This window comes from Apteryx mantelli, chromosome 11 (assembly GCF_036417845.1).
Source record: "Apteryx mantelli isolate bAptMan1 chromosome 11, bAptMan1.hap1, whole genome shotgun sequence".
NCBI classification, from domain to species: Eukaryota; Metazoa; Chordata; class Aves; order Apterygiformes; family Apterygidae; genus Apteryx; species Apteryx mantelli.
The window spans coordinates 24,718,528-24,742,574 of NC_089988.1; the positions used below are offsets into that span (position 1 = coordinate 24,718,528).

The window sequence follows — 24,047 nt, forward strand, 5'->3', positions numbered from 1 at the left end:
ATAAATTGCAATGCTGGAATCAGTGTCTCTCCACTCTTTAGCAAAGGACAATAGCTGATTATTTTAGTCTACCTCAGTGAACATTTCCCAGGAGGATGGAGCAGAAGACCGGCATGGTCATGCATAGACCAAGATCTCGCATGCAGACATCCATGCTGTGCTCACTTCTGCCTGGGACAGGGGAATACCACCTCCTCTGTGTTTTTTGTGGAGCTCACGGGAGAATCTGAATCCTATGCCATTCCAGGGCCTTCTAAAGCAGCCTGAGAAGCCCAAAGTGACACATCTGAATTATTCCCTAAACTCTGGGAAAAGGAACTCTATTCTTCTGCCCATCTAGGTTTGCTGCCTAGCTAAGAGATGGGAATAGGGGCTTCCTGAGTGGGACACTTCCACTTTTCATAGATAAACAACCTCTGATGAGACAAATTGCAATGATGGAATCAGTCTTCCTTCAGTGCTTAGAGAGGGACCATCAGTGATTATTTTAGTCTACCTCAGTGAACGTTTCCCAGGAGGAGGGAGCACAAGGGACAGAGAAATTCATGAGCTCAGCTGGGCCTCTGTTCTTGAGCAGGGCCAGGATCCAAGGATGGAGGGAGGTCATAGCAACCAGGCGGCACTGCCCACAGACAGTTTTGTGCAGGAGCGGTTCCTCTGCAAAGAGCAGCAGGGCTCCGGGCACTGCCTGCTCCTGCTGACATGACAGGATAAAAGGCAGAGAGAAGTGCAAGGCAGTGTGGAGTGGGAGGACCGAGGAGAGCTCCTTGTGGGAGAAATCTTCACAGCCCTTTGCACGGTAAGTCTCTGGCTGCAGGGCAATGCTGTAGAGGTTCCTGGAGGGATCTTCTAAACCTATTTCATCCCATGACTGATAGGTTTTTCAAGGATCGCTTTCCTTTGCAGAGGAGGGGGAGATGCTTCAGAGCAGACATTCCCCGCCACATCATCACAGGGACAGGGCATGCTGCTGCTTTCTCCCAAGGACGGCTGCAGGGCTGTGAAGCTGGGATATGCACACAGGTCTGCCCAGGGCTGTGATTAAGAGCAGTGTCCCTGCACCGCAGAGGAAGGTGCAAAAAAGGCCACTTGAAAGGGAAGGAGCTTTCCTTCCAGGGCTTCCAGTTTCTTAATGCTGGCAGGGAGAACAAAGGAAAGAGTTTTCTGGTTTGGCAAGGAACTGGGACTCACTAACCTTCCCTCTCAGAGATCAGGAGGTCTGTGAGAAAGCTCAGCAAACCCTTTCAACCCCACCTCCACCTACAGCAGCACCAGCATCACCTTTATGGACTTATCAGGGCTAATGTGACCTGCTGCTTAGGACCTGTGAGCACAGAGATGCCCTGGACAGTGCCCTGATCCGGGAGGTTTCTGTAGGGCAGAGCTGTGCACACAGAGGGTGGGACAGGGTCTGTGAGTACTGACAGGGAAAAGATGTTGGGAGAGAGAAAGCTGCAGGCAGCAGGAACAGCCCCAGGCAGTAGAGATGGGCAAGGGGTGAGAGGGAAGTGCCAAGAGAATTGTCATGGGAGGATGGATTTGGGCAAGTCATGGTCAGTCCCTCTGATGCAGACACCTTCCTCTGAGCAAGCTCCCTGTGTCTCCTCTCCCACACAGCAGAGCCTCTGCCCTGACAGCCATGGGGTCCAGAGCATGAGCTGCCTTCTCTGCAGCCAGCCCTCCGGCAGAGGAGAGGTGCCTGACAAAGGGACTGAGAGTGACTACCCTGTGATGCCACTGCCTGTGAGGCGACATGCCTAGCTGGTAAGGTGAAGGCTTTCCTGAGTTCCCATCTGTCTCTCTCTCTCCTTGCCTCCCCTGGCACCCGGATCGTGGTGCTGCTCCTTGTTTCCCCTCCTGTCCATGCTGCTCCTGTTCTTGCTGTTGAGCTCTCTGGGGTGGGAAGTTTCAGTTCCAGTTCTGACACCAATGCCGCAAGTTGTGCAGCAGAGGGGTCTGCATGGGAATGAGGTTGCCCCAGCCCCCTTCTGACTTGTGGAGCTCCAGAAAATGCAGTCCGTTGGGCTGGGAAATGAGCTGACTCTCCCTTAGGGAGAACCCATCTCCAGTCCTAAGAGTCCTTTGACCGTTTCCTTATAGTGTCCTGGCAGAGTGCGTGCTGCCCTCTAGAAAGGCACTGCTGTCTCATAGCACCTCTGTGATATCTGAGAGACCCATGAGGAAGGTGCCGAGATGCTGAGAGTATGGAGATGGTGATGGGAGGCTGTATGTGGGCATCTGAAAAGAGCCCTGTGTGTCCTTGTCTAGAAGGGGAGTGTGGAGAGCTCTGTCAGGTGCCCAGAGAAAGGGTGAGAAGTTTGGAGATGTGCACTTTGAAACTGGACTCGTGTGCTCTCAGCAGGGGTGGTTTCTTTCTAGGGCACCATATGAGTGTGATCATCCTCCACCTCAAAGAGGGGGAAGCACAGGAGAGCTGGGAAGGAGACTAATAGACAGACAAGGTGTCCTTACTCTGCAACAAGGGACAGTGAATTATTTTTTTCTCAGGATTCAGTAGAAATGCCAAGGACTTCTACCTTTGAGGAACACTCCCCAGTGGTGACAAAAACATCTGAAAGAAAATAAAAAATCCCTGAAACTCTCTTCCTCAAACCTCATTCCTTAGAAATCAGAGCGAAGATGCTGAAAAGCCATTGTATATGATGAGTGGATGTCACCTGACAGAAAGTGTGACTGTCAGAGCTGGTCACCCCAATTCCCCTGTGCCCTCTGCTTTACAGCAGGATTGAGTCCTCTGGAGCCCATGGGCAGAGGTCCCTGCTCCTCACAGCGTGCTCAGCCAGTGCAAAGTGGAGCTCCAGCACGGGAACTGCACAAAGACCTTCTCAGTAAAGAGAGAGGCAATGTGGGGGCTCGTATGAGAACTGCAGCATTTGGGGGCTTCTTTACTTAAAAAGTCTCTGCTAACTTCTCAGTGTCTTTTCTTCTTTGCACAGTCCCCCATGACTGGGGATAGCAAAATGTCCAACAGCAGTTCCCTCACCGAGTTCCTCCTCCTGGCATTCGCAGACATACGGGAGCTGCAGCTCTTGCACTTCTCGCTCTTCCTGGGCATCTACCTGGCTGCCCTCCTGGGCAATGGCCTCATCATCACAGCCGTAGCCTGTGACCACCGCCTCCACACTCCCATGTACTTTTTCCTCCTAAACCTCTCTGTTCTGGACCTTGGCTCTATTTCCACGACAGTCCCCAAATCCATGGCCAATTCCCTGTGGGACACCAGGGCCATTTCCTACTCAGGATGTGCTGCTCAAGTCTTTCTGTTTGTCTTCTTGCTTGGAGGAGAGTATTCTGTTCTCACAGTCATGGCTTATGACCGCTACATTGCCATCTGCAGACCCCTGCACTACGGGACCATCATGGGCAGCAGAGCTTGTGTCAAAATGGCAGCAGCTGCTTGGGGCAGTGGTTTCCTTTATGCTTTGCTGCACACTGGGAACACATTTTCAATACCACTCTGCCAAGGCAACACAGTGGACCAGTTCTTCTGTGAAATCCCCCAGATCCTCAAGCTCTCCTGCTCAGATTCCTACCTCAGGGAAGTTGGGCTTGTTGTGGTTAGTCTTTTTTTAGCCTTTGGGTGTTTTGTTTTCATTGTGCTGTCCTACGTGCAGATCTTCACAGTTGCGCTGAGGATCCCCTCTGAGCAGGGTCGGCACAAAGCCTTTTCCATGTGCCTCCCTCACCTGGCTGTGGTCTCCCTGTGTGTCACCACTGGCCTGTTTGCCTACCTGAGGCCCCCCTCACTGTCCTCCCCAGCGCTGGATCTGGTGTTGGCTGTTCTGTACTCGGTGGTGCCTCCAACTCTGAACCCCCTCATCTACAGCATGAGGAACAAGGAGCTAAAAGATGCCCTGAGGAAACTTGTTCAGTGGGTACAAGGCCAGCACCAATAACTGTTCCACGTGCAGTCACTCACTAGGATATCTGGATTCAAGGCTGTATGTTGTGCATTCATTTCTTTCTTATTTTTCTCTTTTGCATCCATTTTAAAAAAACAACAGACAAAAAAAAAAATCCAGTTCATGTCACGTCTTTTCAGGAATCTCTCATTTGTATCTGACCCAGAGGCTGTGTTGAAGAAGGAAGCCAGGCTTCCCCCTTCATCAGCAGAGATGGGGGAACCTCAGAGCCCACTAGCCTGAGCTCCCACAGATGCCCCCAGTGCAATAAGCAGAGTTTCCCTTTGCAAGGTCTCTTTCATCATGGACACCAATGGAGCTCAGGGGCACAGAGTCAGGCTCAGACGAGTACAGGTGGGGTGAGACCATGGGTCCCGTGTCCATTAGGAGAGCTCAGCTCCTATGGCCACAGTCACGGTGTGATCTCACACCCCTCTCCTGTGAGGGTGGCAGCCAAGTGTCACCGCGAGCTGGTCCCTTCCCTCTCTGGCGCTCCAGCACTACAAGTGGAGGGGGAGTGGAGGGAGGGGAGTCAGGCAGCAGCTTGTGGGGACAGACCCCGTGTTTGGCAGTATCATCCCCCCACTGCCACAGCAAACATTTCCTCACTGCAGCCTTCCCGTGGGGGCTGCAGCTTTCTTGGAGGCGCGTCCCCACACAGCAGTAGGACTTTCTCTTTTCAGAGTTGTTCTCTTCATTTCTATGCTGACCTTCTGTGCTCCATTCTGTGGATATGACCCAGGAGTTCTCATAACCTGGTGGTGGTAGGGTTGTGTTTCCATGTGCATGTGTCCTGGAAGTACAGGCAGGACGAGGCACTGGGCAACCTTATGCCACACCTGGCCTCCAGAATAACATTTCCATAATAAAAGAGGATCTCCCTTGTGACGTGCCTGAAGTCTGACCTTTCTTCAGAAGATGGAGTCAAAAATATGCCCAAGGAAACTGTACCCTAAAAGGGCCTGCTCTTCTGCTTGTGAACTCCATGGGATCTGGGGGACAATCTCAGAGTCCCTGTGTGATTTGTTAGGAACCAAGGGCTCCACTCAGATACCATTTCTCTGTGACCAGTGTCAGTGGAGATAGTGAATGGCCTCTGAAATGCCTGCCCTGGGCTGTCCCACACGTGACAGTGATGATGAGAGTTGCCCATCCTTCTGGAGGGGAATCGGAGCCCCCAGGAAAGCTCAGGGGATCTCCAGGGACAGTGTGTGCCTGGTGTGGGCAGTGAATGGAGCCTCAAAAAGTGAGGGATGGTCCACGGTGGAGTGACCAGAAGGTAGAGCACTAAATCCAGGTATGCATGGGGAAAGGAGGGCTCTGCAATCCCCAGAGAGGCAGTGGGGAGCAAGGAGACCCAGGGAAGGGGCATGGGAAAGTGATTCCTGCACCCTCAATGAAACACCACAGGCTGGAGCTAGTGCATGCCCAAACACATCTGCTGCCATTGCAAACACTCTGAGCACCATCCATGAGCAGAGACAGGTGCCAGCAGTATCAACAGTGGTGATCCCTGTCCGGCTGGGTCTGCTTCCTGCTGCGACCAGCATGGCCCGTAGCCCCACTGCAAGGCTGCTCTGTGTGGGAAGTGGAGCCAGGAGCCAAGGGTGTCATCAAGGCAGGCAGGGCAGGGACCCACCAACGAGAGGTGCTGTCCCGCAATGTCCAGACAAGAGGAGCAGAGCTGTTTTGGGGATGGTAACTGGGGTCAGGCACAGTCCAGCAATGGCGAGACAAGACTGTAGGGCTCCCACGAGCTCTGCTTTGCATGGGAGCTTGGACTGGAGACCTCCAGAGGTCCCTTCCCACCAAAACTCCTCTGCAATTCCATGAATTCTTGATCCTCAGCCTCTGCTCTGGCACAGCTGGCAGGGGAATGAGAGCACCTAGGGCAGGGCAGAATGAGTCTGGCTGGGAGAGCATCGGGGGAAAATCCAAAGGTCCTTCCCTGGCTCAGCCCTGGCCTTTGCAAAACTCCCTCATGCACCCTGAGAGGCTGCGTCTGCCTCTTCCACCCTCCCTGTGCTCCCCTCCCATTGGCCAAACTGGAGTCCATCAATGCCTGAAGACTCTCTTCTCCATGGTTACCATAGGGAGGTCCTTCACCAGCCCCACACTGACTTTTCCACCTCCAGCCTTTGCCGTTGCGTATGCCTGGGTCTGCCCACTTGCCTTCACCACAGTCACAGCTGCACTGAAGCCCATGAAAATCCCAGTGCTCCTACCCTCAAGTGGGCATCCATCCCTAACCTGGAGCCTGCCTGGCCACAACTGCATCACCCATCCAGTTCCCTGGCCGTGCAGATGAGGGCAGGGGTCTTCGCCCCAATTTCCCTGTTCCTCCCCCTGATCCCGGCACTTCTGCTGCTGTGCCCATGTCAAACCCTCCTGCTGCCAGACTGCCCCGGGCCCGAGGCAGCTCCAGCTCCCTCCAGGGCTGCACCGGAGCCGTTCAGGAATGGGCTGAGGTGAAGCTGGCCACACCAGGGTGGGTCAGGAAGAGGGCAGCTCCCACAGAATCACAGAATCACAGAATGGCTGAGGTTGGAAAGGACCTCTGGAGATCGTCTAAGTCCAACCACCCCTGCTCAAGCAGGAACACCTAGAGCACGTTTTACAGGATTGCATGCAGGTGTGTTTTGAATATCTCCAGAGAAGCAGAAGTGACTTCAGAATCACCAGCCGAGCCACGTGCCTCCTGCTGGCCTGTCATCTGCTGACACAGAACTGATTTGACCCTGGGGATTTCCTGGCACAGCTCTTGCAGACAGCCGTGACCTCCCTGCCCACACCCCGGCCACACGGCTATTGCCACCTGCAGATGCCCCTGCCTCCCCCAAGGCTCAGCCAGCTCCTGAATGGCCTCCCTGACTCACCCCATGGCCTCCCAATGATCACAGTGCAGCAAAACACCCATTATGGACCAGTTACTGCCCCAAGAAAAGATCAGCTTCTGCCCATGTAGTACCTACAGCTAGCCTGTGAAACTCAGGAATTGGAGAAAGACCTGCAAGTAATTCTAGGCAACATTTCCTAACAGGGGGATTGCTTGGGAGCAGCGATCATGGAGCTGAAGACAGCAGGGCCTCATGTCCAGGCAGAGGGAGAAACCTTCCCACAACTCAGAAGTCTCGTTCCTTCCCCAGTGCTGAACAGACCCAGCAAATCCTCCACACATCCAGGACAACCAGCATTCTCCTATTGGTGCCCTGACAATTTGAGACATGGGGAAGGACTCAGGCAAGATCATCTCAGCTGGTGAAACCAGCTGGTGAAACCAGCAGCTCTTTACCCCAACCTGTGAGCAGGGCTAATAACAATGGCCAGTGAAGGACTGGCCGTCCATCAGCTTCCAAGGCACTACAAAAGCCAAACAGCTCGCATGGACAGAGCTGCACTGGAAACACCCTTCATGTGGAAATAGAAGAGAGAGACAGACAGCTCCTGTGGGTCCCAGACTGGGCTGTGCTTCTGTACAAAAGTCTATAAAAGCCTTGATGCAAGGCCCTAGAGAAGAGGGATTTTTCTGGGAGCTCAAAGATACCCATGCCGGACTCAGGACATGTCGAGGGAAACCCATCCCACCACACCAAACCCACTGCTCTCCTTCCTGGGACCTTTCTGGGTGCTCAGGCCTGGAGCAGGAGGGGATGTGGGGGCACGGTTGCATCCTGGACTAGCCTCCATCAGGCCTTCAGCTCCACAGCATATCACAGCTTCAAGCAAGCTCTCGAAAGCAACACTTCTCTCATTTGAAGCCGTGCCCCAGGTGCATAGAGAAGACTTTGGGTAGACACACAGGAGACAGGGGATAGAAAGGGCGGACACCAGGGTGCAGAGCTGGGGCTCACAGCATCACAGAGGGGGTGCCACAGGCCAAATGAGCAACCCAAAGAGGTAGACGAGCCCTTCCTTTTGCAGTGACTTGGAAAGCCCCATCTCTGACAGCATTCAAGGGGGATGGAGCCTCCCTTCTGCAAGTCACCCAGGACTGTGCAGAGATGAGGAAGAGCAGGAAGGTTGGTTGCAGGGACATTCTCAAGCTTCAGCAGCTGCAGCTCTGGGAGCTGGTCACCTCACAAACTTCTGAATGAGCCAAAATGCAGGTCCTGAGGCATTGCACTGCCTTCCAGGTTCTGCACTGAAGTCTGGACAGCAGCCTTGCAGTGTGTGGGCATGTCCTGAGAAGCCTAGGGTCAAAACTGTTGGAGATCCAGGGAGCCAGGGCTGTAAAGCATTTGAAGCACTTGATCCTTGGCGTTTTCTACCTGAGCACTTTTAGGGTTGCCCCTCCATCTATGAGGGGAAATTCCTAGAGCTTTTGCATTGTGACCACGCTTTTTCTCCAACTCCTGCTCCCTGAGGCCCAGGTGGCATCGTCTCCCTGCAGCCCTGAAAAATCCAGGTTCCAGTGAGTGGAGCATTGGGGGTCAATTGCATCCTAAAGAAAGAGAGAGCAGTGGTCCTTCCTGCAGCCTGCCCCCTGGTGCTGGTTTAGAGGAGAGCTTCTTGTGCCAAACCTGAGGAATACCAAGTTTTGCTCTGCCACACCACAAGCTCCTTCAGTGGGTGACTTTGCTGGTGCTCTCGCACTCTCCCTGGGCCATGCCATGTGGGACCCTGAAGGTGGAGCCTTGGCTGGCTTCTCCATGTGTCATGCGCACTACGGGAGTCTGCTGCCTTGGCTCAAGGCTTTGCCCGGGAGAGAAATGGCAGCCCTTGGTGAGACAGGGGAATGCAAATGCTTGAGAGCAGCAGAAGCCTTGTGTCGTTTTTCTCGGAAGCCTGCTTGTGTGGGACTGTTGCCCTGTCCCTGTGCATGCTGGTCAGCGTGTGTGTGTGCCGTCATGTGGTTATTTGTGAGCCTTCAGAGCAAATGCAGAGAGAGGGGGAGTGGTGCCAAAGAGACTGCTCCATCTCCATTGAAGCCCCAAAGGAGACTTGATTTGGGAGGCTGGTTGGGTGAGTGCCTTGAGGGCATGTGAGGCAAAAGCGAGAGGCAAGAGCTGTCCTGCTGAGCCCCTGTGAGAGCACTGTGGGTCTGCTTCCTGGGACAGATGATGGCCCCAGTGTCTTGGTGCTGCATGCAGGAAGAGCTGTCTGGAGAGAGCAGTGCTGTGCGTGGGGAGCCCTGCCATGCTTGGGAGCTGGGGAGCACTGCGAGGTGACGATGTGCCTTGGCTCGCAGGGCCCAGGCTGCCCTGGTGGCGTGAGCCAGGGGTGCTGGCAGCCTGCTGCCCTCTGTGCACTGAGGTTGAGGCCTTGCATTTCCTCAGCTCTTGCCAGGATCTGCAGCCAGATATCCCACATATGCTGTGAAATACATAGAAATATGCAGCTTAGAGTATTTGGAGCATAAGGAGGTCATCGTTCAGAAAGGGTTCCTTGTTGGAGATTGTTGAAGTTAACACTTCTGAGATCTCTCCAACCACGAGGTTTTTAGGCTGGAGGCATAGCAGTTGCCTTCCTCTCCTATTAACAAAGGCTAAGTGGAGATACTACTTGTATAAATAAATGTCCATGGTATCTCTGGCCAACAGGGGCAGCACGCTGGGCTCGGAGGAGACCTAGGCGAGGAGCTGTGCACTGCTTGGTGGCAGGTCTGCCCCAGAGGGCTAGTCCTGAGCAGGGTGGCCATGAGCCCTGCCTGCATGCCTGCCGGCCGCGGTCTGGTGGGGTGGCTGCAGCAGATTTGCCCTCGCAATCAGCATCCAAATGGGTCCCTGTCACCTGTGTCACCCCCTCCCCTCCCCAGGCCAGTCATTTCTGCTGGGTGGACTCTCTGAGGTGCTGGGTGACATCCCAAAGCCTGCTGGCCAGCACATCTGCTGAGGGCCAGTCAGGCTGCTGCAGTGGAAGTGACCTCACAATCAACACTGCAGCCATGTCCCCTTTGCCTGCCTCTCCCCATCCTCCTGCCCATATATCATCTCTGGTGGTGGGATGAGTGCTGGTGTGATTCTCTTCTTGTCTTCAAAATGGCTTGTACCAGAACCCAGCCCATGAGGTTCCTGTACCAGAGGTGACCTCACCATCAGCACTGCACGTGTCACTTCTATCTTTTTCTCCCCTGCCCCTCTTCTGAGTCGTCCTCTCTTCTGGGCCCCACAATCAACATCCCAGCCATGTCCCTTTACTGGCACCTCCCTCTCCCCTATCCCCCTGGTATTACACACACATGGTGGGACAGCTCATGTGGGAGGATGAAAATGAGCTCCTGGGGAAGGCAGGATGGGATGGTGAGGAGGTGCAGGTGCGCTCTGTGCAAAGGAGGGGTGGCTGGAGTGCACAGGGCTTTGTGTTGGAGCAGGTGATGAACCAGTTGAGACCGTGTAGAAAGGATAAGAGGACACAGCAGTGTGGGTGACATGCTGGTAGTGTTTGATAACAGCTGCCAGAGGAGGGAAGGGAAGCAGCTAAAACCTTGTGTAGGCAGCTGGGGGAAGCCTCATGGTCACAGATCGTGGTTCTCAAAGGGTAGTTTAAGCACCTTGAAATTTGCTGGCGGGGCAGTCGGCCTGGGCACAAGCAGCCCAGGAGATTCCTGGAGAGTGCTGAAAACAATGTCTTGGCCCAGGCAATCAATGAGCCAACAACGGCTGGACTCTGTCAGTCACAAGCGAAACAGAACCAGATAGGGATGTAAAGGCTGAGGGCCGCCATGGCTGCAATGATCATGAGATGGTGGAGAAGTTGGACAAAAAGGCAAAGCACAGCCCAGGGCTGCAGGAGGGATGATTTCAGCTCATTCAGGATGTGCTTGGCAGCATCCCACAGGAGACTTCCCTGGAGGGCAGAGGGGCCATGAGGCCTCTGTAAAGACAGACAAGGCAGAGGAGGAGAGGGCAGAGAGGCAGAAGAAGAGAGAGGAGACATGTCAGTTTAAATACAGTAGTTTCCCAGAACCAAGTTTCTCCATTCAGAGTGTTGCCAGGAAACGTATCATGAAGAATAACATACACATCGATGTAAACATGTAAACTCCCATAGAGTAATTTCTGTAGTGCATGCATATGGTGCTGCCAATCAAAAAGAAATAAAATGTTCATTAGAATTGATAAAGAATGTTTGAAATTTTGAAAATGAAGATTTTTTTTTCAGTTCTTGTAAGGAGCTACTTTTTGCATAGATTTCACCCAATGACGAGGACTTTACATTCAAGCCCTTACAGACACATCTAGAGGCCATTGCTGCCTGAGATGCCCTGTGTAGCTGTGTTCCCGTGTGGTGCTGGGAAATGTGACCCAGGAACTATGGGATCCTTTTTGGAGCATTAGCTGGTCACCAGGAGGAGCATCTCAAGACCTCTCAGTGGGACAACTTTTTTCTTTCCGTTGACTAGAAAGGGAAGTCCAGACAGCTGGGTTAGCCAGAGACAACTGCACTGAAGGGGTCTGGTGGAAGGGAACTAATTCCCATCCCTGTTGTCACCTAAAATGGAGTCGCACTTCATGACCGTGCAGGGAATGAAAAGGGTTTGTGGCTAGATGTGTAGGGACTCCCTTAGGGCATCACTGTAACACAGGTACATTGAGATTGGTTCAAATTAGGGCATTGATAAATAGAGCATTTTCACTGAAGCTGATCAGGCTGCTTCCCTCTATCAGTTGTGAGAGCTCGACATCTCATGTTGCGACTCGCTGTGTGCAAAGACTGAGGAGCGGCAAGGAAGATCCTGGGCAGGGAGTGGTTTGAGGGCAGTGGACTTGTGCGAGACACAGAACTATCATTTTTAATAGTGTAGGCCTTATTATAGAAGAAATCTTTAGAAAATGTCAATAAAAAAGAAACAAGAAAGAAATTAGATAATTATCTAAAGTAAAAAAAAAAAGATTTGTTAGACTTTTCAGCATTACAAACTTCTTTGTGTTCTTATTTTTCTTATTATCATTGTGTTCATATTTTCTTTTTTTACTTATCTTTTTTGTTTGGTTCATTTTTGATACACTGGTCTTTTGGGGAGATTCTTTTCTTTCTTTCTTTGAAAGGGAAAGTGATTTTCAGAGCTGGGGTTGGATGCAGTCACAGGGTCATGGATGGCTGTTGCCATTGTAGGTGCCCTGGTCCCCTCTGCCCAGCCTCCCTCTGCAGCTGCAAGTGGCTCCGGTCTCCCACAGGTCCCCTGTGAGAGCTGCCAGGCCCAGGCAGGTCCCTCAGAGACACTGGGGCCTCTCCAAGTGCCCCTGGGTGCTCGTGGTTGGACAGCTGAGCTCTGCCTGGAAAGGTGAAGAACTGTTTTCAACATTTCAAAACTAGGAACACACTTTCCTCAGCTCCAATGATTGGCTAATTTTAATGTCAATGCTTTGCTATGAGGAAATAGTGTAAATCTTCAGGAAGGGTATGAATCTGGGGAGAAGAAATATTGATCTGCCCTTGACCTTGTGTTTCCACTGCTCTGTCTATTAGGCTGTGGATGTGATCTCAGTGATGCCTCACATATTTCCACATGTCCTGATTAAATTGGTCATTTCTAAAGGCATCTTTGCATCAGACTCTCTGGACATATGCACTTCCCATAGTTTCCCAGTTTTCCTCTTCCCCTTGCTTTTTATCCATTCAGGTACCTCTCAACTCTCCAGTTGCTGCTCTGAGCTGCTGGGAGTCTGAAGCTTGCCTCGTCTTTCAGCAGTCTCCTTCTCTCTTTAGCCAGCTCCTTTGTTGTGTTTCTTGTCTATCCTTTCCTATCCATCTGTGGAAAGCATTTCAAGGCAGGTTATGCCTTGTGGGCAGTGGACCTCACTGGAGGCAGCTTGGACTCACCATAAAGTTGAGGAGTGCTTTTTTGTATCTTTTATTAAACTGTTCCAAAAAATAATTTTATTTTTGTTTGCTCTTAAGACAAACCCTTCTGTGTCTGTTTGCAGCTAGTTCACTAAGGAAAGCAGGTGGGAATTGGTGCACATGAGCTGTAACATTCAGCTACAGCCTTGAGAGGAAAAAGGTTTGATTTTCACAAGAGTGATGTGAAGTCCCCAGTGGCTGATGAGGGCAATGGCAGGGCTGGAGAGCTGGGGAGGAAGGTTCTCCATACAGGTCTCCTATCAAAAATACTGCTTTGCCTCCATGCCCTGACTTCATTAGGAGACACTGTGGGCCCGTATGATTTGGGGAATGTGGGTATGACTTATTCTGCAAACTGAAGAATCAAGAAAGCTTAAGAAGCAGACATCTTTCTTTTTCAGGTGCTCATTGACCTCTTTCTCTTCTAAATACACTGCTGCAAACTTTCCAATTAGCGAAACAAGAATTGAAGAGCTGAAGAAAATTATGGAAAGAGGCATGGCTCCCTAGGGTATTTTTTGCATTTTAATGACCCCTCGGGTGTAATTTGTGCTAAGCCCATGAACCACAGATGCAGAGAAGAGGCTGAAGCAACCTCTCAAGAAGCAAATCCCAAGTTTTTTGGAGTGTTAATGGGTCCCACTGAGGGCCATAATCAACAAAGGCTCCCCAGGGGCTGATTAGAGCTGAAAGTTGGAGGCCCTGATTGCAGGTAGGCAAAGGCAATGTGAAAGTGGCTCTGAGGCCAAGTCAACCTTGATGTGTGTTATCAAGCAGAGTGACCAGGCACTGACAGCCAGTCCCTGGGTAGGGTGATGCTTTCCATCACGCATTGCTCAAGGCTCTTCCTGGGGGCAGTGTCTGGGTGGAGGTGCACAGCACCAAGTGCAGGACCATGATACGGCACTTTCTGGGCTCCCAAGGGACAAGGAGGCAGCAAGGCCACAGTGCATTATGGAAACAGCATCTTCTCGTGGGCCTCGGTGTCAGAGACACCAGCCATAGCCAAAAGGACAAAACCTAGCTGTGTTGGGAGCTTTCAACCCTGGCAGTGCCCTCGGCCATCTCCACCACAGGCTGTCCTATGCTTTCCCACGCCTGTGCCTCTTTCCCTGCAGCCTGTGCACACCCAAGCTGCTTCCCCACCTTGCTCTCACCCCGTGATCTCCCTGCCTCTCCTGATGTCTTCCTGTCCTCCCTTGCTTTTCTTTGAAACACAAAGCCAGGGGCTGATCACAGACTGCCTCTGGGTGACCTGTTGCACCACACCACTACCCTTTGAGTGACATTCTTTTTATCTGAAATCCAGTCTGAACCTGTCAAGATGCACTTTGTGGCTCTTTCCCCTTCACATGCTTTTTCCCACTGCCAAGAAAAGCTCCATCATCTCTGAAACCACCCTTCGAGCAGTCACAGGCTCCTACTCTACTGCCCTTTGCCTCCACTTCATCAGGCTAAAGAAAACCAGGTGCCTCAACCTCTCCTCATGGATGGGTTTATTTCCACTTAGGCACAGGACTTGACACTTCTCTTGTAAATCTTCATGAGGTATCTGTTGTCCAAATCAAAAAAAAAAAAAAAAAAACCCAAAAACGAAAACCCAACCAACTCACGAACAAAGCAAACCACACCAGCCCCAATGAGTTAAGGATGAGCAGGGGTGGGGTGGGCTGTATGGAATGGGATCAGGGTGGTAAAAGAGGCAGACATAGAAGATATGGAAGAAAAAAAAAGAAAATTAAAAGTGAAGCCAAGGATTGATCAGGGCTGTCTTGGGGATTCCTGCCAAGAAGCCCTGCAGCTGAACAATTCTGACTGGAGGAGGACAAGAAAGCTGGCCTGCTTCCACCTTCACAAGGCACCTGCGTGCTTTCCCTGACATCAACAAACGAAGATCGAGAGTGGGAAGAACCATGGACTCCTTCAGGGTAGAAGGGACCTCAGGATGTATCGAGCCCAATCTGCTTGCTCCCAGCAGGGTCAGCTCTGGGGTCAGGCCAGGTTGCTCTGGGCTTCATCCAGTCTGGTCTTGGCAACCTGCAAGACACGAGACTAAACAGCCTCTCTGGGCAACCACTTCCAATGCTTCACCATCCTCGTAGTGGAAAAGCTTCTCCTTATCTCCTGCAGGAACGTCTCTTCTTCCAACTTATAACCATTGTCTCTTGTCCTCCCACCATGCACCCTGGTGAAGAGCCTGCCTCCATCTTCTTGAGGACCTCCTCATAGCCACTGGAAGGCTGCTATGAGATCCCTCCAACGCCATCTCTTCTCCAAGCTGATCCAGCCCCATTTCCTCACAAAGCAAGTGCTCCAGCTCCCTGACTGTTTTGAGGGTCCTCGGCCAGACTCACTCCCAGTTATCAACACCCTTCTTGTTCTGGAAACCCAAACCTGGATGCAGTGTCCTAGATGGTGTCTAATGAATACTGACTAGAAGGTGATCACCATTTCCCTTGACCTCCTGGCTCTGCTCCTGCTCATACAGCCCACGATGCTTCTGGCCTTCTTTGCTGCCAGGGAATGCTGCTGGCTCATGTTTTGCCTCCTGTCCCCCAGCACCCTCACGTCCTTTTCCACAGAGCTGCTACCCAGGCCCTCAGGCCCCAGCCTGTGACACCGTGGGGTGTTGGTTTATCGCAGGTGCAAGCCCTGTCATTTGTCCTTGTTGAATTCCATGAGGTTGCTGACAGCCCATTCCTCCTGCCTCTCTAGGTCCCTCTGAATGGCAGCTCTCATCTACAGGCATGATGAGTGTTGCTTCCTGCATGTCACTGATACAGATGATAAACAGGACAAGCTCCTGGAGAGACCCTGTGGTGCTCCACTTCTCCCTGGCCTCCAGGAAGAGTACTACCCATTCACCACTGCCCTCGGAGCCTCTGGTCATCCAAGCAGCTTTTTACCCATGCGTTTCTCTACCCTTCTAGACTGTAACGTTCTAACATGGATGCAAGAATATTGTGGGAGACAGTGTCAAATACCTTGCTAAAGTCTAGGTAAAGGACATTTACCACACATCCAAGCTGCCCCTTCACACAAAAGACATCCTCCCTCCTCATCTTCCCTGACAGTCTCTCCTGAAGAGAGTGTACCCTACAAGAATTGCCCTCCAGTCATGTCAATGATCCCACCACATCTCATTTATTCCAATGATGTTTCAGAACTGTGAAAGCTTGTACATCTCCATCTGCTCCTGTCTCTACCCCAGGCTGCATACATTTCCATATATTAGGGCTGCAGAGCATCAGCTGTGGCACAGAGAGCAGACTGGTTGTGGTGAAACATGTTACCAAGAGCATTGTGTGTGCCATGGCCCCACTTCAGAGCAGAGCCATGCTGGCCTAGATAGCAGGTGGCAATGTGATGGTGCAAGGAGGTTCCCACTGAGAGAGCAAAGCCTGCAGTGCCCAAGGCCAGGGAGAAACAGAGCTGGGCTGTGCAGAAATAGCAGGAGAGGTGTTGGCTGCCTGAACTGATTTGTAGCACCTTGGGGCCTGTGACAGAGGTGAACCAATCTCCAGGTAGGACATGTGCCACTGAAACATTCCCTGGGCCTGGGCAGCCTTTGATCCAGGCACCCTGAGGTCATCATTAGCCCAGTCCCTGTTCATATCATCTTGGGGGGTGAGAAAAGTTTCAGGAGGAAAAGGAGAGCAAGAAGGGTTTGAGAGTGCAGAGACTTGAGCAGAGACCTTGGTGTGATGTGCCTCCCATTTATGCAGCACACTTGAATGCAGACGGGATGGACTTTGCCTAAAGGCAGTGGTGGGATTCAGTTGTCTGGGCACAGGTAGGAAAGCCTGAGATAACCTGTGTTGTCTGCCCAGCAGCCACTCCAAAGGGGCATGGTTTTCCCATAGGTCCCATCCATGCAGTTGTGCTAGAAACCCCAGGCATCTGACATGGCCTTGCCAGCCTGTTTCTAAGCCATTACATCAAGTGTCTGCACTGAATTACATTAGCAGTTTGCACTGTAGGCATCTCCATGAGTCTCAGCATCATAGTGAGGGGTGCTCTAACACTAGTGGGCATCTAGTGTCATTTGAGATGGCCAAGGAAATTCTCCACCTGGCCCCCAAATCAGGCTCTAGAATGGTGGGGGTGTCATAGCTGCTCCATCAGAGCAAGCAGACACTGGCACATGCCTGGGACCACCTCTGTCTCTTCCAATCTCACCGGGTGTTTGTGTGTGAGGAAGTGACTCCCACCCTCCATCTCAGGTGATTACAATGGGAGCTTAGAGAAAGAGCACCCATGAAGACATCTGTGTTGTGCACACTTCAGCTTGGGCAAGGGGAATCCCACCTGCTGTGTGTTTGTGGAGTTCACAGGAGTTTGCTGAATCCCACTCCAGCCCAGGGGCTTCCAAATCAGAATGAGATGCCCACATTGACTCATCTGAGTCAGCACCTGAACCAGTTGTCAATGAGCTCCCTTCTTGCTCCTTTCTACATGTCCTGCCTAGTTAAGAGATGGGAATCGGGGCTTCCTGAGTGGGACATTTCCACCTCTTGCAGATAACCATGCTCTGATGAAACAATCTGTAATGCTGGAATCAGTCTTCCTCCAGTGCTTAGAGAGGACCCATTGGCGATTATTTTAGTTTATTGGAGTGAACATTTCCCAGGGGGAGGGAGCACAAGGGACAGAGAAATTCATGAGCTCAGCTGGGCCTCTGCTCCTGAGAGGGGCCAGGCTCCAGGGATGGAGGGAGCTCATGGCAAACAGGCAGCACTGCCCAGAGACAGCTGAGCAGGAGCAGCTCCTCTGCAAAGAGCAGCAGGGCTCCAGGCACTGCCTGCTGCTGCTGACATGAGAGGAGAGAAGTCAGAGAGAAGTGCAAGGCAGTGTGGAGTGGGAGGCCAGAGGAGAGCTCCTTGTGGGAGAAATCTTCACAGCCCTTGACACGGTAAGTCTCTGGCTGCAGGGCAATGCTACTGAGGTTCCTGGAGGGCTCTTCTAAATGCATCCCATCCCATAACTGATGGGCTTTTTAGGGATCACTATCCCGGCTCCTCCAGTGCATAGGCAGAGGAGGAGATGCTTCAGAGCAGGGATTCCCTGCCACACCATCACAGGGACAGGGCGTGCAGCTCCATTCTGCTAGGGGTGGCTTTCAGGGTGTGAAGCCAGGGAGCACACACAGGTCTGTGCAGGGCTGTGATTCAGAGCAGTGTCTGTGCACCCCAGGGTGCTGTGTGCCTGGGGCAGTGACTCTGCCACCTGCAATGGTCAGCCATCAGCCTGCCTGGGGACCTCCCCTCCATCACTATGGGGAGAAACTCTGGGAGAGAGGACCGACCCCTAGCAGGGCAGGTTTATTCTCCTGCTGAGAGGGTGCTGCGTGGGTCAGGGCTGCTCATAGCTCTCGCTCATGCATAGGAATTGTGCAAGGGGTCTTTTCAAGAGGAGATCAGGAAAAGGGCTTCTTGAAAGGGAAGGAGCTTTTCTTCAGGTATCTGCACTTTCAGTTTCCTAATTTTGGCAGGGAGAATGAAGGAACAAGTTTTTGGTTTTGTCAAGGAAATGGGACTCCTAAACCTTCACTCTGAGAGATTAATACGTCAGTGAGAAACCTCAGGAAGTCGCTTCATGCCCACCTTAGCCTACAGGCAGCATCAACATCACCTTTGTGGTCTCACAGGAGTTTATGTGACCTTTAGGACGCGCATGCACAGAGATGCCCCTAGACGGTGCCCTGATCCAGGAGGTTTCCTTAGGGCAGAGCTGAGCACACAGTGTGTGGGATGGAGTCTGTGAGCACTGACCGGGAGAAGATGTTGTGACAGAGAAAGAGCTGGCAGCAGGGACAGCTCCAGGCAGCAGAGATGGGCAGGGAATGAGAGGGAAGTGCAGGGCATGAACCACCTCCTCTGCAGCCAGACCTCTGGCAGAGGAGAGGGGCATCTCTCCTGCTATGGCCCCATTTCATGCTACCTGACAAAGAGGCAGAGAGCGACTGCCCTGTGATGTCACTGTCTTCAAGGTGGCATGCCCAGCTGGGTAAGGGGAAGGCTTTCCAGAATGCCTCTCTGTCTCTCTCCTTGCCTCCCTTGGCAGGAGGATCATGGTGCTGCTCCTTGTTTCCCCTCCTGTCCATGCTGCTCCTCTTCTTGCTCTTGGGCTCTCTGGGGTTGGATGTTTTCAGCTGCAGTTCAGACATGGATGCCGCAATTGTGCATCAGAGGGGTCTGCATGGGAATGAGATTGCCCCAGCCCCCTTCTAACCTGTGGAGCTCCAGGAAATGCAGTCTGTGGGGCTGCAAAATGAGCTGAGTCTCCCTTAGGGAGAGCCCATCTCCAGTCCTAACAGTCCTTTGACCGTTTCCTTATAGTGTCCTTCCAGGCTGCGTGCTGCCCTCCAGAAAGGCACTGCTGTCTCATAGCACCTCTGTGATATCTGAGAGACCAATGAGGAAGTTCCAGAGATGGTGAAAGTATGGAGATGGTGGTGGGAGGCTGTATGTGGGCATCTGAAAAGAGCCCTGTGTGTCCTTGGCTAGAAGGGGAGTGTGGGGAGCTCCCTCAGGTGCCTGGAGAAAGGGTGAGAAGTTTGGAGATGTGCACTTTGAAACTGGACTTGTCTGCTCTCATCAGGGGCTGGTTTCTTTCTAGGGCAACATATATGAGTGTGATCATCCGCCAGCTGAAAGAGTCGCAAGCACAGTACAGCTGGGAACGAGAGTAATAGACAGACTAGCTGGCCTCACTCTGCAAGAAATGATAGTGGATGCTTTTCTCTCATGACACAGTAGAAATTCCAAGGATTTCTACCTTTGAGGAACACTCCCCAGCAGTGACAAGACCATCTGGAAGAAAATAAAAAATCCCTGAAACTCTGTTCCTCAAACCTCATTCTTTAGAATTCAGGGTGAAGATGCTGAAAAGCCCTTCTACACGATGAGTGGATTTCACGTGACAGAAAGTGTGAATCCCGAACAGGTCACCCCTGATCCCCCATGCCCACTGCTTTACAGCAGGATTGACTGATCTGGAGCCCATGGGCAGAGGTCCCTGCTCCTCACAGCACACTCAGCCAGTGCAAAGCAGAGCTCCAGCGTGGGAGCTGCACAAAGATCGTCTCAGTAAAGAGAGAGGCAATGTGGGGGCTTATATGAGAACTGCAACATTGGGGGGTTTCTTTGCTTAAAAAGTCTCTGCTAACTTCTCAATGTCTTTTCTTCTTTGCACAGTCCCCCACGCCCGGAGACAGCAAAATGTCCAACAGCAGCTCCTTCAATGAGTTCCTCCTCCTGGCATTCGCAGACACGCGGGAGCTGCAGCTCTTGCACTTCGGTCTCTTCCTGGGCATCTACCTGGCTGCCCTCCTGGGCAATGGCCTCATCATCACAGCCATAGCCTGCGACCACCACCTCCACACCCCCATGTACTTCTTCCTCCTCAATCTCTCCCTCCTCGACCTTGGCTCCATCTCCACCATTGTCCCCAAATCCATGGCCAATTCCCTGTGGGACACCAGGGTCATTTCCTACTCAGGATGTGCTGCTCAAGTCTTTCTGTTTGTCTTCTTGTTAGGAGGAGAGTATTGTCTTCTCACTGTCATGGCCTATGACCGCTATGTTGCCATCTCCAAACCCCTGCACTATGGGACCCTCATGGGCAGCACAGCTTGTGTCAGAATGGCAGCAGCTGCCTGGGTCAGTGGTTTTCTCCACTCTGTGCTTCACACTGGGAACACATTTTCCATACCACTCTGCCAAGGCAATGTTCTGGATCAGTTCTTCTGTGAAGTTCCCCAGATCCTCAAGCTCTCCTGCTCAGACTTCTACCTCAGGGAAGTTGGGCTTCTTGTGGTTAGTGGCTGTTTAGTCTCTGGGTGTTTCATTTTCATTGTGCTGTCCTATGTGCAGATCTTCACTGTTGTCCTGAGGATCCCCTCTGAGCAGGGACGACACAAAGCCTTTTCCATGTGCCTGCCTCACCTGGCTGTGTTCTCCCTGTTCATCGTCACTGATATGTTTGCCTGCCTGAAGCCCCCCTCACTCTCCTCTCCAACTCTGGATCTGGTGGTGGCTGTTCTGTACTCGGTGGTGCCTCCAACACTGAACCCTCTCATCTACAGCATGAGGAACAAGGAGCTCAAAGATGCCCTGAGGAAAGTGATTTCATGGACATTTTTCAGCACTGGTAAAATTGCTCTCCACAAATGACTCCCCCTGTGTCCCGTACGAGGACTGAGCTTTGTTCACTTTATTTGTATTATTGCTTTTATTACTGATGTTATTATTATTTGTCACCATGTTGCTACACAAATGGTTGGGTTCATTCCACCTTCACTGAGACTGCTCTGTCTCACCTGGTGCCCATATAAAGTTGTGCCCAACACTGGGTCAGACCTGACTCCCTCACAGTATCTCTGTAATAAAGTAGGTTGTTGCAGGTGCAGTGCCTGAAGGCTGGGCTCTTCCTCCAAAGCTGCTGTCCCTTATGCCATGTCCCCAGCACATTTCCTTCAGACAATCTCACCTGCACTGTGTGCTTGTCCTTACCCCAAAAGTTACACCCCCAGAGAAGGCTTCTTGCCCAGATGGAGGACTCGATGTCCAGCTGTGAGCTCTGGGAGGATGAGCCCTCTGCTGGTTCCTTTGCAGGGCTGTCAGGGAGCATGCAGAGGAGTCCTGGGTCCATCTCCTGTGCCTGTAGACCATGTTCCTCCCATGGGAGGCCTCATATAGGGTCTGTCAGAACACAGATGCAGCCCAGCTTGTTGCTGCATGAACAGAGAGGAGAAGCTGCCCCAGGAAACTCCTCACACACCCAGCCTCTCATACCATCTATTTCCAGCACCGGCCATTCCCCATGGTCCTGATGAGGGGTGATCTCTGAATGTGACCAGCTCTCTCTGCCTGCTGGGCTCAACACCTGTATGGGGGGGAATGGCCATCCCTGCCTGGCATCTCTGCGGCCTCAGAACTCATCAGACTCCAGAGCATGGCCTTCTGCTAACCCCGAGGAGACAGGGACAGGGCTGGTCAGGGGCTGGGGACTGGTGGGAAGCGGCAGAGCAGGAGGGCCATGGTGGCCAGGGCAAGAAGGGCTGTCATGGGGACCATGCAGGGGGGATGCTTCCCCAACACAGAATGCACCCTGTCCTGTGTGGTGCCTGCACAGTGGGGCAGTGGGGACACGTGCAGGGCAGCAGGGCTGAGACAGTGGAGGGATGAGGTGCAGATGGGAGCCACGACACTTCAGAAGCTCCCAACAGTCACGGAGGGGAATCACTGATGCTAGCAGGATTGAGGGTTCCTCGAGGGCTACAGGCACCAGCACCAGCTGCCAGGACTCCCAGACCCAGCACAGATGGTCGGTGCCCAGCAATGCAGCACACAGTCCCCAATCCTGTGTCACTGCCCTCTCTCAGGAGCACTGCTGGGTGCGTCACTCCCTGCCCAGGCATGGAAAGGAGCTGCTGGAGGTCTTCTCTTCTCATGTCTGCTGCCCTTGGCCCTGCCCTGGCATCGGCCCACAGATTCTGCACTGGGTCATGTTATGTCTCCATATGTTCTCCTCTGAGACCACGTAGGGACCTGAAGCACATAACTCTGCTTGCAGCTGAATACCACGACCTGCCAGTGTGGTCCCAGGAGATCCCAGCAAGGCTGTGCTTGGAGGTGAGGCTGTGATTGTCCTCAGTCAAAGTAGATGGGATGGTCTGTCTGGGGGAGAAGGGGAGGAAAGGACAAGAGACAACAAGGAGAAGATGCAGTAAGGGAAATTCCAAATGAGCTGAAGGAAAAATAAACATCCATGGTAGTTGAGCAGCTCTGGGGCAGGGGAGAGGAAATCTTTAAAAACTCTCCTGGAGAAAGCACCTACCAACCTGATCTAACTGTCAAGATAGCCCACCTCAGAGCAGATCATGCTCCTGGAGATCTCTGGTGGTCCCTCCCAACACAAATTCTCTGGGAGGAAGGGGCTGGAAGGCAGAGTTCTGGGCAGGGGACACTGTTGTGGGGTTGAGGCCTTGCTGGCATTTGTACTGCCTGATCAAGCCTGTCCTCAGAGTGACACAGTGAGTGAGTTCATCCTCGGAAGGAGTCTCTGCTCCATGGGCAACAGGAGTCAAACCAGTGCTGGGAGTCTACAGAGAAGTTCTCAGGAACACACCAGGCATTCAGGCCCTTCAACTGCTGAGGTGTCCCCAGAGCGGTGCTTTGCATGCTGGGTCTTAAGGGCTGAGAAAATCTTTAGAGCCAGAGCAGATCGGAGTCCCATCTCCTGGGCTTACAGGTTACAGGGCATCAGCAGGGCTGTACCAGCTGCAAGGTGCCCAGCAACATGGCAGGAATGCCTGGGGCTCTCATGCCATTTTAGTGGTGGCCTTTGCACCAGCCTCTGTCTGTAGGGGACTCAGGAGCTTCTCCGTCTCCATGTTAGTGGCAAAGTTTATGTCCCAGTTTCTTCTCTCTGGAGAGCTGAGGATTTCATTCACGGAAGAAGGGGAAAAACCATTTTGTCCATGAGATCACCCTGTCAACCCTCTACTGTCTTTTCCTTCTCTATCACCCCCAAAATCCTTGGACAGGAGTATTTTTTTCGTTTCTGACCCTCTATCTGTCCCTGCTTTGAGCAGCACATTGCACTACAGGCCTCCTGTGGTCCCTTCAACCTGAATTATCCTGAACGCCTATGATCTCAGGGCCCTTTTCAAGCACAGAGTAAATGTCTCTGGGACAGAAGTCCTTTGTGCTTTATGTGACCATCTAAAAGAAGGCAGGTGAACACCTCCTCCTCCCTGTTGACTGTAAGGGCAGCCTGGAAGGCACTGCCTCAGGCAAATCAACATTCCTGTGGAAATTCTTGGCATCCACCTTTAACCACCTGAAAGGCCATTGCCTGGAACCCCTCAGCAGTGAGGGGAGAAAAACAGGCTTTTCTCTGGTGTGATTTCTGTACCTCTGTAGTTTGTGCCTCTAAGTAGATGGTGCCATCCTCCCCTTGGTTTCTTGCCTGAAGCTCAGGCTGGATGGGGATGTGAATGTGGAGATTGTCTGTGACTGCAGTGCCCGTGAGATGGTAGAGAGGTAAGAGGAATAATAGAGTCACCACCCTGGACTGCAGCAGAGAGGATTTCATCTTGTTTGGGATGGAATTAGGCAAGCCAAAGCTCAGCTGGAGCTGGAGCTGGAGCTGGAGCTAGAGCTAGAGCTAGAGCTAGAGCTAAGAAGGGATGGGGAGGGGAAGCTGAAGGTCGTATGCAAGGATGTTGGCAGCACAAGGCAGCCATCCATGGAAAATGTGTTCTCCCTGCTCAGTGGGGCAGGGGATATAGTAACAAAGAGAAGGGAAAGGCTGAGGAGCTCATTGCCTCTTTTC

At 52.3% G+C, this 24,047-nt stretch overlaps 1 protein-coding gene across 1 annotated transcript in view; it reads right to left on the reverse strand.

Moving 5' to 3' along the window:
- LOC136993043 (olfactory receptor 14A16-like) overlaps nucleotides 1-21,359 on the reverse strand; it is a gene marked incomplete at its 3' end in the record, with an annotated part of 30,828 nt that extends 9,469 nt beyond the window's left edge. Inside the window, exons 1-2 of the mRNA XM_067303061.1 lie at nucleotides 21,198-21,359; nucleotides 20,654-20,787 (exon numbers count right to left, since the gene is read on the reverse strand). Of these exons, the coding sequence (XP_067159162.1) occupies nucleotides 20,654-20,787; nucleotides 21,198-21,359 (296 nt within the window). The remainder of the gene's footprint in view (nucleotides 1-20,653; nucleotides 20,788-21,197) is intronic.
- Nucleotides 21,360-24,047: the final 2,688 nt, after the last annotated feature.